Raw genomic sequence first — 17,500 nt, 5'->3', positions numbered from 1 at the left:
TAATTTAATTTAATTTAATTACTACAACTTATTTTACCTTGAATGCAATTTAAATTACTTTAAATAAAAGTGTGAACACAACATATAAATATACAATATGTATTTCATTTCTATTCGATATTTATTTACATATGAATACCATGAAATGGAATTATATACTTTTAAAACAAATGTCTAGGCTCGACAAAATAAATTAAAATAATGCAAAACTTCTAATAAAATTGTTCAACCAACAAACTAGTGAGACCTTTATTTTTATTTATACAATTAACAGACATTTTTAAGTTGATTACTCAAAAAAAAAAAACTCCCAAAAATCAAATAACTTTAAAGTTAAAATAATGATCAATATTATTAAACTGTCAACAGAATTCATCTAAACAATGTTTGACACTTAAACGTTTTAACTAAATCGATAAATAGCATTTACAAAACAGAATTTAATAAATTATAAATATAATTTTTAACATGCAGCCATGCATTTATTGGAGTTGCGTTAGTTATATCATTTTCATATGTATGCACTTGACATAATGCTGTAGTGTTACTGTGGTAGACTTCCAGACTAGCGTGGTGTTTTAGTCGGTGCACCATCTGTTAGTGCTGATGGAGTCAGAGACGCTCGGGTCAATGCTGCACTGCGTCTGAGGGCTTTCTCACTGTTTTCTGTGAGTCTCCTCAACAAACACAGGAGCACCTCTGCATCTGCAGGAGAAAAACATCTGTGTTTGCTCTACAGCTTGTTTCAGTGCCGCTACAGCCGTGTGTGTGTGTGTGTGTGTGTGTGTGTGTGTGTTTGCCAGACATTGTATTTTTATCTGTCAGAACACAGCAAGGTCACTTTTAGCCCCGAGAACAAGCTCTCTCTCTCTCTCTCTCTCTCTCTCACACACACACACACACACACACACACACACACACGTCGTCCATTATCTCAGTCAGAAGATGTTTTCTCAGCTACATTTCTCTCCCCAGTGGTGAACATCAGTCTTTAGAGATACACAGTTCATCTGTGTGTGTGTGTTTGTGTGTATGTGTGTGTGTTTGTGTCTGTGTGTGTGTATGTGTGTGTGTTTTCCTTCCAATAAGCTTAAAAGCTAGAAGTCAATGAAGGTAGTGACAACCTTTCGTAAACGCTCACTCACTCACTCGATCTCTGTCCTTGAGGATTTTGTTGGGTTGCTATAATGTTTTTGTGAGATTGATGATGATGATGATGTCTTTTTATGGAGGATGCAGAAAAGCCGTGTGTGTGTGTGTATCTGTGTTTGTATAAGTGTGTGTATGTGTGTGTATAATGATAACCCATGTCCCCATTTTTCAAAACACTTATAAATCATACAGAATGAGTTTTTTTGAGAAAGTAAAAATGCACAAAGTTTCCTGTGAGGGTTAGGGTTAGGTGTAGGGTTGGTGAAGGGACATAGAATATACAGTTTCTACAGAATAAAAACCATTATGTCTAACCATTTTCTTCCATTATCTGATGTGTTTTACGCTACAGCATGTCGTCGCAGGCATGTGTGTGTATCTTTGTATTATTCTGCAGAATCCAGTATTTGGATCTCCTCACACTGAATTCACTCTTGTGTAAAACATGATTTGTTTTGTCAGATGCGCTGCAGGAATCACTTTTGCTCAGGAAGCTGCAGACTTGTTAACTCACTCGCACCTTTACTGAGAGATTCACTGTGAGATCAGCTGAAGTGTGTGTGTGTGTGTGCACCTGTACAAGAGCGTAAAACCTTCACCTTCCAGCACCACAAAAACGCTCCTGTTGCCATAGTGATGAAAGGCGCAGAAATATTCTTTTTTTAAACACCCACACCATCTGATGAGATCATCATCATCTCTCTCTCTCTCTCTCTCTCTCTCTCTCTCTCTTTCTGTGTGTCTGTCTCTCTCTCTCTCTCTCTCTCGCTCTAAAGTTTTGCTCTTTAAGCCGGTTCTATCCATCCACTCATCCATCCGTTGTCATATTGATCTAAATGTATATTTTTATTCATCAAGGAAGCATGTTACAATAGATTTCTATTTAAAATAAATGCAGTTCTTTTGAACTTTCTATTCATCTGTGCACAAACTGTTTAGATGAGTCTTAAAACGTTAATCATCTAATATTATTTCTTTAAGACTGGTCATAACCTTTTAGATTCAGTTATGAAAAGGTAGATTGTTCTTATTTCTTAACATGGTGGCTAAGTTTATGCTACTGGCCCCTGAAAAATAAAATGCATCACAGTTTCCACAGAAATATTGTGTAGTAAATGATCATATTATTCTGATTTCTGAAGATCATGTGACACTGAAGACTGGAGGAATGATGCTGAAAATACAGCGGAGCATCACAGAAATACATTACACTTTAACACAGATTCACACAGAAAACAGATGATTGAAAATGTAATAATATTTCAGTTTTTTACTTTAGTTTTATCTAATAAATGCAGCCTTGATGAGCAGAAGAGACTTCTTTCAGAAACACATGTCTGTCCGTCTCTGTTTCTGCCAGCGTTTTCAGTCTTTTGTCTCTTTCATTCACATTCTTCTCATGTCTGCTCTCTCATTTATCAGAGATTGAATTCTGCTCTGTCATTCCAGAACAATTTAGATACGCTGTTAAACTTAATTGAAATATCCTTTCCCTGTTTCCCTGTGACTCTCTCTCTGTCTCTGTCTCTCTCTCTCTCTCTCTCTGTCTCTGTCTGTCTGTTTTTTCACACCTTTAACACTGCACACTTTCTCTCAAAATTTTCTAAAGAAATTTAAGAGAAACTTTCTAAGATCCAATTATTTATTGTTTCTCTGGGTGTTTTTGTGTGTTCTGCTGTCAGGATCTGTCTGTTTCTCACTCCTTTCATTAATTAGCGTTTGTTCTGTGCACTCTAACGAGTGGCGAAGGTCGTCATGTCCTTCATTCCCATGGCAACTACACATTACATACCCGCCTCAACATGCTATTTTCACACAAAAGCGGGTACACAAACTTATGGAGGCTTTTGGCTGTTGGAAATGCGCCACACACTCACTCGCGCACACACACACACACACACACCTTGTTGGACTGACAGACAGACACACATTGACAGATGAAGACATACAGGTGTGTTTGTGCGTGTAATGGAATGAGAATTGGACGACGGATGTCTCACTTTCTCTTGTGAGGGATACACAACATTCATGCACTTTTATTATATTAAAGCAATGCATGAAATGTTATGTGCGTGTGATATTTTAAAACTTTGTGAACTCGATGGCTCCGTGTAAATGTGTGTGTTTGTGACACAGGGAAACAGATGGAGAAATGCTTCTGTGTTTCAGAAGCAGTTGAGCTCTGGCTTTAATTCAAATTGTAATATTAGTTTGTCTTTATACACTAGATTCAATTAATTGATTAGAAGTTGAGAGATATAAAAAGAGACAAAAAGAGAAATAATATTTACAATACTTAATATATAAGCAAAATACATTAGTATGTAAGGCATGGGTGCAAATTATGTCAATCAGATTTATTATGTAAGATTAAGAATAATATTGCAGTGGAGTTAGTGTAACGTCATCAGAAGTCCAGATGTACTTAAACAATTTCATTAGTTGGGCGGAAGTCAGGAATCAGGCTGCAAGTCAATAAAACCAGTACTTTGGGTGTAGTTTAACGTCATCAAAAATCCAGGTGTATTTGAAATGTGTCAGTAGTTCGACTGTAGTTTAACGTCATCAAAAATCCAGGTGTATTTGAAATGTGTCAGTAGTTCGACTGTAGTTTAACGTCATCAAAAATCCAGGTGTATTTGAAATTTGTCAGTAATTCGACTGTAGTTTAACGTCATCAGAAGTACAGGTGTATTTGAAATTTGTCAGTAATTCGACTGTAGTTTAACGTCATCAGAAGTCCAGGTGTATTTGAAATGTGTCAGTAATTCGACTGTAGTTTAACGTCATCAGAAGTCCAGGTGTATTTGAAATGTGTCAGTAGTTCGACTGTAGTTTAACGTCATCAGAAGTACAGGTGTATTTGAAATTTGTCAGTAATTCGACTGTAGTTTAACTTCCTCAGAAGTCCAGGTGTATTTGAAATGTGTCAGTAGTTCGACTGTAGTGTGACGTCATCAGAAGTCCAGGTGTATTTGAAATGTGTCAGTAGTTCAACTGTAATTTAACGTAATCAGAAATCCAGTTGTATTTGAAATGTGTCAGTAATTCAACTGTAGTTTAACGTCATCAGAAGTCCAGGTGTATTTGAAATGTGTCAGTAGTTCGAATGTAGTGTAACGTCATCAGAAGTCCAGGTGTATTTGAAATGTGTCAGTAGTTCGACTGTAGTTTAACGTCATCAGAAGTCCAGTTGTATTTGAAATGTGTCAGTAGTTCGACTGTAGTTTAACGTCATCAGAAATCCAGGTCTATTTGAAATGTGTCAGTAGTTCGACTGTAGTTTAACGTCATCAGAAGTCCAGTTTGTATTTGAAATGTGTCAGTAGTTCGACTGTAGTTTAACGTCATCAGAAATCCAGGTCTATTTGAAATGTGTCAGTAGTTCGACTGTAGTTTAATGTCATCAGAAGTCCAGGTGTATTTGAAATGTGTCAGTAGTTCGACTGTAGTGTTATGTCATCAGAAGTCCAGGTGTATTTGAAATGTGTCAGTAGTTCGACTGTAGTGTGACGTCATCAGAAGTCCAGGTGTATTTGAAATGTGTCAGTAATTCGACTGTAGTTTAACATCATCAGAAGTCCAGGTGTATTTGAAATGTGTCAGTAGTTCGACTGTAGTGTGATGTCATCAGAAGTCCAGGTGTATTTGAAATGTGTCAGTAGTTCGACTGTAGTGTGACGTCATCAGAAGTCCAGGTGTATTTGAAATGTGTCAGTAGTTCAACTGTAGTTTAACGTCATCAGCAGTCTAGTTGTATTTGAAATGTGTCAGTAGTTCGAGTGTAGTTTAATGTCATCAGAAGTCCAGGTGTATTTGAAATGTGTCAGTAGTTCGACTATAGTTTAACGTCATCAGAAGTCCAGGTGTATTTGAAATGTGTCAGTAGTTCGACTGTAGTGTGACGTCATCAGAAGTCCAGGAGTATTTGAAATGTGTCAGTAATTCGACTGTAGTTTAACATCATCAGAAGTCCAGGTGTATTTGAAATGTGTCAGTAATTCAACTGTAGTTTAACGTCACCAGAAGTCCAGGTGTATTTGAAATGTGTCAGTAGTTCAACTGTAGTTTAACGTCACCAGAAGTCCAGGTGTATTTGAAATGTGTCAGTAGTTCGAGTGTAGTTTAACGTCATCAGAAGTCCAGGTGTATTTGAAATGTGTCAGTAATTCGACTGTAGTTTGACGTCATCAGAAATCCAGGTCTATTTGATATGTGTCAGTAGTTCGTCTGTAGTTTAACGTCATCAGAAGTCCAGGGGTATTAGAAATGTGTCAGTAGTCCGACTGTAGTTTAACGTCATCAGAAGTCCAGGTGTATTTGAAATGTGTCAGTAGTTCGACTGTAGTTTAACGTCATCAGAAGTCCAGGTGTATTTGAAATGTGTCAGTAATTCGACTGTAGTTTGACGTCATCAGAAATCCAGGTCTATTTGATATGTGTCAGTAGTTCGTCTGTAGTTTAACGTCATCAGAAGTCCAGGGGTATTAGAAATGTGTCAGTAGTCCGACTGTAGTTTAACGTCATCAGAAGTCCAGGTGTATTTGAAATGTGTCAGTAGTTCGACTGTAGTTTAACGTCATCAGAAGTCCAGGTGTATTTAAAATGTGTCAGTAGTTCGACTCTAGTTTAATGTCATGAGAAGTCCAGATATAAATGAATCGCATCAATAGTCAGGCTGTAGAAGAATGTGTCAGTAGCTGGGCTGTATGTAATTGAAGTCAGTATTGCTGCTGTAGATTGGTCTGGCTGTATTCTACAGTGCATGTGTCTCCAGTGTTTCTATGGCGACTGGGGAGGCAGCGCTGTTGGAATAACAGCCAGAACCTCTGAACACCAACCAGCCACAGCGAACAAATACCAAACACCATCACAAGTCAAACTACACTGTTAGACCTGAAGAAAGTTATGCAGATAGTGAAGCTGATGTATAAAATCACATTTAAAATCACGCTTTATTCGACATGTTTTTGCTGTTTTAACACGTTATAGCAGAGACTATTGTTCACACGTATAAGGTTAACACATCAGGGGTCTGAAACTAGGCCCTTGCCAAGTAAAATCAAGATTTGAGTATGTAGCGTACATATAAACAGGGCTTGTTTAATCTGTTTGAATGCGTGTGTGTGTATTATTCTCATTTGAGCGTGTGGGTTGTGTAGGCACAAGAAACTGTGATTAGCACGCTCTCTCTCTGTCTATCTCTCTTGTTCGCTCTGTTAGTTAGGGTATAAAAATACATACTGTTGTCAGGTGTATTATGAGAAATGTTGCACATGATTGGAGCAGCTGTACGCTGCAGATTATAGACGTGAAATATGATTCTGATGAAAAGTGCTTTATATTTTCCCTGAGCAATTAAACACAAGGCGCATTTCCATTTTTCCGGTCATTTTACAGGATAAAGGAAAAACACAGATTCCTGAGACTCTCTCTCTTTCTTTCTCTATCTCTGTGTGTGTATGTGTGTGTCACAGGTGCATGCATGAATGTGATATGATTTTGTGTGTGTGCTTTGTTTGGTCTTTCCTTTGACATTTCTGTAATGTAAATGAGTTAGAAAGGTTAATCAACTCAGCTGGACTTAATAATGGACCTCCAGTATTGAATGCGCACACACACACACACACACACACACAAACACACACACCCCTATGGCCCTGATATCCTCAAATATGCACTTCACATTATTTACAATCCTGCATTACACATCAAGAGCAAAACAAATGTTAACCAGCTTTGCAGGTTTTCATCATCTCATCAGCTGTAATCGTCCACTCACTGCTTTATTTGCATGCGTCTTTATGATTCTCTCTTCCACCCTTTCATCTTGTTGTCCTTTTCAACCTTTATTTCTCTTCTCTCCAGACCAGACTCCCCCTCACTCTCTCCTCCTGTCACAAACACCATTAATCAGGCTCTTATGAGGGATTTTACGCAGTAGGGAATCTGGCAACCCTGTGCCCTGTAATTGAGAGTGCCGTGCTTCTGCTGTTCTCAGATCAGTTTCGTTTTCTGACCTGCTTCAGCTAAATGGCCACTTGAGTCCTGCGGATCTGATTTATTCTAGCTTTTTTCCAGCTTGCTGAAGTTTTGCTTTCCAAGCCATAACTATTAGACTAGTAGAGAGATGGAAATGCTTGAACAAATGGTCCTATTGTATGGACTTAATGAGTTTGTGTGTAACCCTGTCAAGGGCATGATTGAGTTTCCTTCATATGTCATTGAACCAGATGTGTCATTATCAGGGTTATTACAGTTAGCTACAACTAAAACCATGATTTTGAGCTACTTCAAAAGTGATGCTAAAAGTTATAATAAAATAATACTGATCAATATTCAAGTAGCTAGATATTAACATCAATAGTTTAACTGACTTTAACTTGCTTGATCAGTAAGATTCGCCTCACACTGTTGCTCCATCATTTTTTGTTTTATATTATTAAATTAATTTTAAATATTTAATTATGCTTTTGTTATACAATTAGCCCATGTACGTAAATGGTATAATAACAAAATATATTTAGTTTGTATATAAATGTTTTGATTCAATATTCTACTAAATATTTATTTTAAATAATTGAACATTTATTTATTTGTTTGATATAACCTGTGTATTGATTAGCCTGTGTATATAGTATAATAATATATTTATCGTTTTACATTTTCTACATTTTTAGCTTTATTATTGTACTATTTGTTTGATATTTATTTATACATTTCAGATTAAAATATGAAAAGTAGACTAGTATAATAATTGTATTATCTGATAAACACAATATGATAATGATAATGTCTGTTTTCAGCCTGCTGCAGAAGCAGGAGGGTGTTTATTGGACCCTCAGGCTTTCAGTAGCCTATGAGTCTCATATTAAATTTAAAGTGTGCATCATGTTTTAATAATGTCAGGTTGACAAAGTGTTCGCTGAGAAAGAAATAGGTAAAATGAGACCAGCAAAGCAGACTGAATAAGAGAAATGAGCTTTAAAAATAAGAAGTGAAAACCTTCAAATTCACAGCACTTCTGATGATCTCAGGGACCAATGCTATCTCACAACGATTTGGTACAATTCGTACAACCTCACTCGTACGATTTGACTATACCCCTAGAATTTTTTTTTTTCTGTTTTTAAAGTTCATTTGTGATGTATGAACAGTATCTCGTCTCATGTTCTGTCGTTCAGGCAGAAATACTCACAGTTTGATGCATGAGCGTAATATATATGTTAATTTAATGTACATACACTTTATCATGTATGTGGAAATTGGAATTCACCTTTATAAATTAATAATTCTCATTATGCATTCATGACACTTCACACAGATGTAGCAACAATATGAACACGTTTCTTTTTCTTATGCCTACATTAACATATAAGGCCTATATATAATTCACTGAAATATAGGGTTAACCAATCAGCATTTAGGACTATCTACTTTTTATGACATAGCATGTATTTAAAGGTGAAACTATGAATAATATATGAAGTTTTGGAATATATTACAGAGTTAAAGTATTTTTTGATTATTCATATTAATATGTAACTATGTATAAAGTGTATTATAAGGCATTACAATACTTTAAAAATGCATTGTATTTGCATATTGCACTCAGCAGGATTTATGAAGAGCTGCAGTATTTAAATGTTAAAGGTCTCTCTGCACCCCTTATTTTATGCATTTGCTTAATTTGAAAAGCTAAAATAAGACAACTTGACCTCGGCCCCCAGAGGGCTTGTGGGTAATAAAACTCTTAGACCACACACTGAGATCAGTGTAAGTGTGAGAGATATTTATCCCACATCTGTAAGAAAGAAAAGTTATTTAGAGCGTCAGACACTGGATTAAACAGAAAGAAGGGTTTTATACTAGGGAATATTGAAATACATGCTTTTAGTAAACACATTTCACCTTTAGGAAACACACTCAAGGCAAGACACTGCACATGAATAGGATAAATTGATTGCAAATGGATTACATTACAAACTTTTTTGTTTTACAATTTTCTGAAATGTTGTTTAAATATGAAAATGATGCATTATCAAATTAAATTTGCACTAAGTTACATACATTTCCAAAGAATGAATCTGAGGTTTGGATAAAGCCAGGGTTAAAATTGTTTGATTTTGTTGACAAATTAGAGTCAAAGGCATTTACTGTGGGGATTTTAGATTTATCTTTTTATCACTCCATGAAGTAGAAAATACTGTCTACAGCCAAGAAAAAATAAACAAAACACATTTTCGCCATCTTTTTAAAATAAAATATTGTATAAATCAGTGTGAATGATACATGAACAAACCCTTCAGTAAAAACCTTCAGAATATAGATATGAATATAACTCTAAGTTTTGGTCTATGTAAGGGCTGCTGAAGTGGAGAAACAAACTCAAAGCCTTTAAAAATTCGCATTTTTGGCATGTTTTTAGGAATAAAATGTTGTATAAATCAGTGTGAATGATATAAGAACAAACCCTTTGGTAAAAACCTTAATAATATAGATATTAATATAACTCTAAGTTTTGGTGTTTGTAAGGGCTGCTGAAGTGGAAAAACAAACCCAAAGCCTTTAAAAATTTGCATTTTTGGCATGTTTTTAGAAATAAAATGTTGTATAAATCAGTGTGAATGATATAAGAACAAACCCTTTGGTAAAAACCTTCAGAATATAGATATTAATATAACTCTAAGTTTTGGTGATTGTAATTGCTGCTGAAGTGGAGAAACAAACCTAAAGTCTTTAAAAATTAGCATTTTGGCATGTTTTTAGGAACATAATGTTATATAAATCAATGTGAATGATGTATCAACAAACCCTTCGCTAAAAAATCTTCAGAATATAGACAGGAATAAAACTCTAAGTTTTGGTGTGTGTAAGTCCTGCTGAAGTGGAGAAAAGTTTTTGTCAATGATATATATTTTAACTTAAATCTTAAAGCGCAAATAGATAAAGTGTATTAAAATAATTCATCATTTTGGATGTATAGGTTTTGTTTTTGTTTTTCTTTCCAAAAAGAAGAAAGTGCATGAAAAAGAACAATATTTTTTGCCCGCAGTGTCTTTCTTCAAGTACATGAACACATATGCTTACAGCTACAAAAGCGTGATTTCACGCTCCATTGCGTTACTTAATGTGTCGGCGTGCAAATTGACAAGCAACGCAAATGCATGTTGCATCCTCCGCATTGCTACAAGGCTCCCTACAGCAGCATAAGCTTTCATCTACAGTTAATTTCCTTTTTCAGATCAAATACTTTCATACCAGAGCAAAGTTTGAAAATACTTTTGCTGAGTAAGTTTGTGAGTAAAACTAAGTTAGACCGTGTGCTACCTGACTAGTTACACACCTGGTTTAATGTCTTGAGTACTGAAGTTTCACAGGAACACGAGAACACATTTAGTGTGTGTGTGTGTGTGTGTGTGTGTGTGTGTGTGTCATGGCTTGTCCTCAGAGTGAGAGGTAAAGGTAAAGATGGAGGGATGTTAACATGTCACAGGGGCTGGTGGGGTTTCATGATGAAAGTCTCTTGGGAGGTGCTTGACATTTCTGACACAGAACGAGTGGATGGATGGATATCAGAGGTAGAGATCTGTATGATGCCCTGAAGGAAAGATGTTACACTGGGATGAATGAGTCTGACTGAGAGAGAACAAGAGCAGAGCAGAGAAACACCAGCACATCAGAGAACAAGAGTTCATTTGTGAAACAAAAAGGTGATTAAAATTATGTTGATTAGTTTCTGCATTTCGAACGCACACTGTCATGTATGTATTCATATAGTTCAGCATTTGACGTAAGGCAATTGACTAAGTTTGTGTGTGTGTGTTCATCACTTCTGTAATCACTGATCAGTGTGTGCTGGTGTTTGAAGGACGCTCGTGATCAGATTACCAAACACAACACACACACACACATTCATTCTCCCAGCACAGGTGAACTTCAGTTACACCTTTAATCCAACATCAGTGTGTGTGAATCTCTCCTCTGTCTTTATATAAATGATTATAGTATGTTTTCATATATCGAATTAGCTTTTATTTAGTATTTTCAGTTTCAATTCTAGTTTGATTTTTAGTCATTTATTTCTATGAAGATTATTTTTAGTTCAGTATAGTTTAAGTAATTTCATTTTTTTTTTAAGTTTTCATTTATTATGTATATTTTACATCATCTTTATTAATGATAAGTGTCATTTTGATGTTTTAACACGTTTTATTGATTTTAACATTTAAACTTAAAACTTGAATTCAGTTTTTTTGTTCTTTAATTTAAACTTATTTGATATTTCAAATTAAACACACTAATTAGTAGGAGCTAATTAAGGGTTTATGGATTATGTATATATAATAAACATATATTAAATTCAGATTTACTTCTATATATTCATAATTTACATTTATATATTCAGCTAATTACTTCAAGTTTGGCTCTTCATTTTATATATTTCAAATTGAACTAAAATTACATTTAAATTTTAAAATAGATTAAATACTGAAAATAATAAATCAAAAATAGTTTGATGTAACTTGTAATGTAATGTATATTTTCTTGGTATAGAAGTGCATTGCTGATGTGAGTTTGTGTGTGATATGAATCAGACGTTCTGTGGACATGAGAAAGCTGAGAATAGTCAACCAATCGTCTGTATAGCAGGCGATATATGAACACGAGTGTGAACTGGCTCGAGTTTGTGTGTGTGTGTGTGTGTGTGTGTGTGTGTGTTTTACAAAGCTCTCTGCTATTCCCTCTTCAGAAAATTGAAAGTGGGATCAGCGCTGCAGGATTGATCCCTGCTGCTTCCGTCAATGATGATCCAACAAGAGAGAGAAACTGCTTCAGCTCATCTCTCCACTCGAGTGTGTGTGTGTGTGTGTGTGTGTGTGTGTGTGTGTGTTGAGATGGATTTAGAGCATTTGAGAGAGGAAGAGGAGGATGAGGAAGAGCGGCAGAATGAAGCACCTGCATCTGGAAATATCTCTCCTTCTCTTTTCCGTTCTTATTAACATTTTCGTCCTAGTAATTTAGATTTCTGATGTTGAGTTCAAACTCATTTTCTTTTTTTTTTTTTGGAATTTTCTGAACGTAATTGCCGATAATTATTTGTAATTATCTTTAAAAACCGGCTGTAGTAAAGCCAACATGCACACAGAATGCTGACTGACTAATTGGTTGAGTGCAGTTTTCCTTTCATCAGTTCAGAGATGAAGAGATGAGCAGTTTAAAGAGGCTGTCCTCCACCTGCTCCATTCATCCATCCATCCATCTATTCATCCTTCCTTCCATCCATCCATTCATCCATCATCCATCCATCCATTCATCCATTCATCCATTCATCCATTCATCCATCCATCCATCCATCCATCCATCCATCCATCTATTCATCCTTCCTTCCATCCATTTATCTATCTATCTATCTATCCATCCATCCATCCATCCATCTATTCATCCTTACTTCCATCATCCATTCTTCCTTCCATCCATCCATCTATCCTTCCATCGTCCATCCATCTATTCATCCTTCCTTCCATCCATCCATTCATCCATCATCCATCCATCGATTCATCCATCCATCCATCCATCCATCTATTCATCCTTCCTTCCTTCCATCCATCCATTCATCCATCATCCATTCATCCATCCATCCATCCATCCATCCATCCATCCATCTATTCATCCTTCCTTCCTTCCATCCATCCATTCATCCATCATCCATCATTCATCCATCCATCCATCTATTCATCCATCCTTCCATCCATCCATTCATCCACCATCCATCCATCCATCCATTCATCGATTCATCCATCATCCATCATTCATCCATCCATCCATCCATCCATCCATCCATCCATCCATCCATCCATCCACTTCTAATGAATCTGCTTTCAAAACTGAATTTTTTTAAACTACAAGCCAGTTTTATTTAATATCATTGATATACTATTATAAGTTTTGTTCATATTTTAAACTAGATTTAATTTTTGTTCCCTATTTTCAATTTAAATTTAGTTAAGCTTTTAGTAATTTAGTTCTGTTTTTTTGATGATGTTTATTATTATTGTTATAAATACATTTTATATAATTTATTATATATTTATTTATACAAATATTAATTATATATTTGACCCCTTCAATTACTTCAAGTTATAAAAAACATAATTTTTAAAAATGATTTCAGAGAACATTTATTTTATTCCATGTAATAAAAATGTTTTTGTTTTTATTTTTTAGTCTTAGTTTATAATTATAACCTTCAACAAGCTCCTCTTAATTTAAACTAGTTGAACTAAACTCAAACTGCAGTTAACTACTAATACAAAGTAACTCATTAATCTAGTTTGTTTTGCAATATCTGTTTAAATAAATAACGTAATGTATCTTTGCATATCTGGTTTTATAAATTTCACCAAACATTTAGTCATTTAGAGCCATTTTTTTTTATTATTTCATTTACATTTTAATTTTAATAATTTTAGTACTTCAAATTATTTCAGTTAGTTGCTAATGCAAATTATTTTTTTAGATTGTTTCATTTAATCTATAATAGTTAATGATAACAACAATGGTTGATCAAATATAAACTTAAGCTAAATGTAAACATACCAAACATATCGAACTAAATATTGAAAATAATCTAAATAGTTTGATATCATTTAAAAAAAGGCTGTTTTTACCAATGTGTGTGCTGTGTAAGTTTGTGCTTGACATCAAACTCAGTTTGAATCATTTGTGAGTCGAGTAGATTCAAATGAATCTGTGATTCAGTTCGTTTAAAATAAAATGAAAGAACTGATTTGCTAAAACAAATCTGATGTTTTGATGAATGATCTGAGGCCCCTTTTTGAAACATTACAGAAAGATTTACGGTGATGTCTGGATGAATGTCAAGTCTGTAGCATCGTTAGCTTTAGTTAATTAGTTCGCATCATTGAACTCACTGATGCATTCGATGCTTATTTGCTAAAAGTGTTTCTCTCTCTGTGTCTCGCTCCTGTCGCTGTTTAATGGCTCTTCCGTTATCGATTTCCCGGGTTAAGTGGATGAGCTAATGATCCGGGCTGACGAGGTCATCGTACTGGGGGTCAAAGGTCAAACCCCCCTACCAGCTTCAAAGAGAGACGAGTGATCATCCATGTGCCAGAAGCATCAAACACAGACGACATTCATTTCCTTAATAGCGTGACATTTCCAGAAGCTCAGGGTTAAACTCATCATAGCTGTATTTCCAGAGTATTCATTAACCTTTGACCCTGCGGATGGTGTGCAGACTATATGAATGATTTATTTGTTTATTTATCCATGCCTGTTTTTATTTTCCCAGGATGCATTGCTGCAGCTGGCCTCCATTGTTGACGTCAGCAGCCTTCAGACGACCATCAAAGATGTGCTCCGAGTTGTCCTGCCAAACGTGGTATGACACACACACACACACACACACACACACACACACACACTATTATGTGAGGTATTCATCATGCACACGATTACAGACTTAGACATAGTTTTAGTCAAATATTTATCATGTTAGTATAGTATTGAGCGTCAGTGTGTGAAACGAACACTGAGTCGGCTTCAAACTTCATCAGCTGATTGATCAGATATCTAGTTTTTCGGGTTTCAAAAGCATGTTTTCTATGTTCAACACACCCCTCAGGCTGCGTTCAATAAGAGTTTGTCCGTGGAATACGAACCGACGGGAAGCACATGATCATTTGATTTCACAGTGGAGAAATCATTCAGCTCCATCCGATCACATTCAGATGTTGTGTGTGCGTACGGTGAGACGGCAGGGTCAAATCTCATTTGGATTCACCTGAAGGTTTCTCCAAACTTCATCAGCATTCTGAGTGTCTTTTCTGATAGAGAGAGGAAAATGCATTCTCCTGAAGGGTTTATTGATGTTACATTTGCTGCAGTCTCAGGAGTGTTTTGAGTGCTGGAAACACACACACACACACACACACACACACACACACGCATTGACCCAGTCATATCTGAGTGCTGTTTCTTTTATTGATTATTTTTTCGAAAGCGAAATGCACTCAAGAACGCCTCAGACAGGAGCTGACAGCATCTCTCTCACACACACACACACACACACACACACACACTCATCTTGCAGTTCCATTTCATATTTAATGCCATATTTATGACATTTATTTCATGTGTCACTGAAGCATAATTTAATGTAGTTAATGGCCTGTTATGTCTTTAATATTCATAAATAAATGAAGTTGGATTAGTGATATACAGCGGCGGCTTCAGCGTGTTTGATCTCTTTCTGTTTCATGTTCTGAATTATTCTGATTCATTTCTTCAGAAATAGCATTCTGGCAGATTTATTTAGCATACGAACAAGCTTTCTGCCGAACAGTCTGAAAGAAAATTGTATAAAATATAAAGTAGATCTACGTTTTACGTCATTCGTCGCTGATTTTCTCCACTGCAGCAAATCGAATTCATACATCCTAATGTGGCGTATTAAAGGAATAGTTCAGCCAAAAATGAAAATGTGTTCACTCTCAGGATCAGGATGAGTTTGTGTCTTCATCAGGTTTGTAGAAATGTAGCACTGCATCAGTGTCTCATCAATGGATGCTCTGCAGTGAATGGGTGCCGTCAGAATGAGAGTCTGATAAAAACATCCCAATAATCCACAGCACTCCAGTCCATCAGTGAACATCTGGAGAAGACAAAACCTGAAACACATCCAGCATTAAGATGATTTTAACTCAAACACATAGAGTCTATAATCATAATAACACTTCCTCCAGTGAAAAAGTGCATCTGGTGTTGTTTAGAGCTGTTTAAACGCTGCTTGATCTGTGCAGATTTCTCTCCTGATTCAGACCAGAACACTTTTTCACTGGAGGAAGTGTTATTATGGATTATAGACTCTATGTGTTTGAGTTAAAATCATCTTAATGCTGGATGTGTTTCAGGTTTTGTCTTCTCCAGATGTTCACTGATGGACTGATGAAAGCTGTTTAGACTCTCATTCTGACGGCACCCATTCACTGACGTTCCATTGATGAGACACTGATGCAATGCTACATTTCTACAAATCTGATGAAGAAAAAAACTCATCTTAATCTTGGATGTCCTGAGGGTGAACACATCTTCATTTTTGGGTGAATAATTATTTTAATGATATGCAAGAACGTCTTTGTTCGCATGCTACCTGAAGCACATCACAAGTAGTTATCTTTAGCAGAAAACACAATCCCAGAATGCAAGGATTGTTCACCAAAAACTGAAAACTCTATCTTCATTTACTTTCAAAAAACCTGTATGAACCCCCAAAAAAACTATTTTAAAGAACAAGGGTAACCAAACAGATGCTGGTAGCCATTGACTTCCATAGTAGAGAAAAAAAACACTTTGGAAGTCAATGGCTACCGTCAACCGTTTTACAAAAAATGTTTTGTAATGTTCACACAGGTTTGGAGAAGATGAAGAAGGTGGAGTAGATGAAAGAAATATCCATTATATATTTAATTCATTTCCTGAAAATGATTGATAAATAGTGGAAAAAAATAGTTTGCAATACATTAAAAAGTCAAACTTTGAATCATTTCTGAATTCACTTCATATGAAGATTCATATTTCTGTTCAGTGCTATATAAAGCAGCACTTGTTAGGTTCCTTTCACATGCTGCCTAAGTAGACAGCGAGACGCTCACTAGGGTTTATAACAGAGCTGAGCAAGGAATCATGTTGAAAACTTCCCTTGACATTTCTGACAAATTAACAGGACCCATCCAGTTCTCTGCACGATCCGATCGCCGCTGGAGTCTAATTAGGGTTGCGCCGCTGTCAGCACAGCGATTAACGAAGACTGTGGCGTGACAACGGTGCTTTGCATTGATTAACCTCACGGAGGCCAGAATGACAGGCTGAGAGACTGTTTCTAACGGAGCGTAACCCAGTGCCTGACAGAATTATGATGGATCACGAATCTAAGGACTCAGCTGTTGTGTTTTGCAGGAGTGTGTGTTCGTGTACCTGTTGGAGGCGGAGTCTCGGCTGCGATGTGAGGATCCGCCCCATGAGGTGCCTTCAGAGGGCAAGCTCAGGTAAGGGGCGGGGCTTATGCTAATGTTGTAATAAAAGCACGAAGAAATGTTAACATATTATGAACATATTTTGTTTAGAAAGCATCAGCTCTTTTACATACAATTAAAGGGAATTGGGATGGAGACGTGATGAGGTTAAATTATAACTTTAATAATAATATAACTTTAATAATAAAAAAATGAAAGCACCGTAGCTAAAAGGTGGGGGGGTGGGAATCAAAAATATTTAAAAAAAAAATTCTGAATCATATATATATATATATATAATTTTCTTT

At 35.9% G+C, this 17,500-nt stretch overlaps 1 protein-coding gene across 1 annotated transcript in view; it reads left to right on the top strand.

Moving 5' to 3' along the window:
* LOC113058955 (cGMP-dependent 3',5'-cyclic phosphodiesterase-like) overlaps positions 1-17,500 on the top strand; it is a 55,847-nt gene that overhangs the window by 27,767 nt on the left and 10,580 nt on the right. Inside the window, exons 3-4 of the mRNA XM_026227202.1 lie at positions 14,471-14,560; positions 17,137-17,225. Coding sequence (XP_026082987.1) covers positions 14,471-14,560; positions 17,137-17,225 — 179 coding nt within the window. The remainder of the gene's footprint in view (positions 1-14,470; positions 14,561-17,136; positions 17,226-17,500) is intronic.

This window comes from Carassius auratus, chromosome 40, assembly GCF_003368295.1.
Source record: "Carassius auratus strain Wakin chromosome 40, ASM336829v1, whole genome shotgun sequence".
Classification (NCBI taxonomy): domain Eukaryota; kingdom Metazoa; phylum Chordata; class Actinopteri; order Cypriniformes; family Cyprinidae; genus Carassius; species Carassius auratus.
The sequence above is the reverse complement of the archived record's forward strand: the minus strand, read 5'-3'. Positions and strand labels throughout refer to the sequence as shown.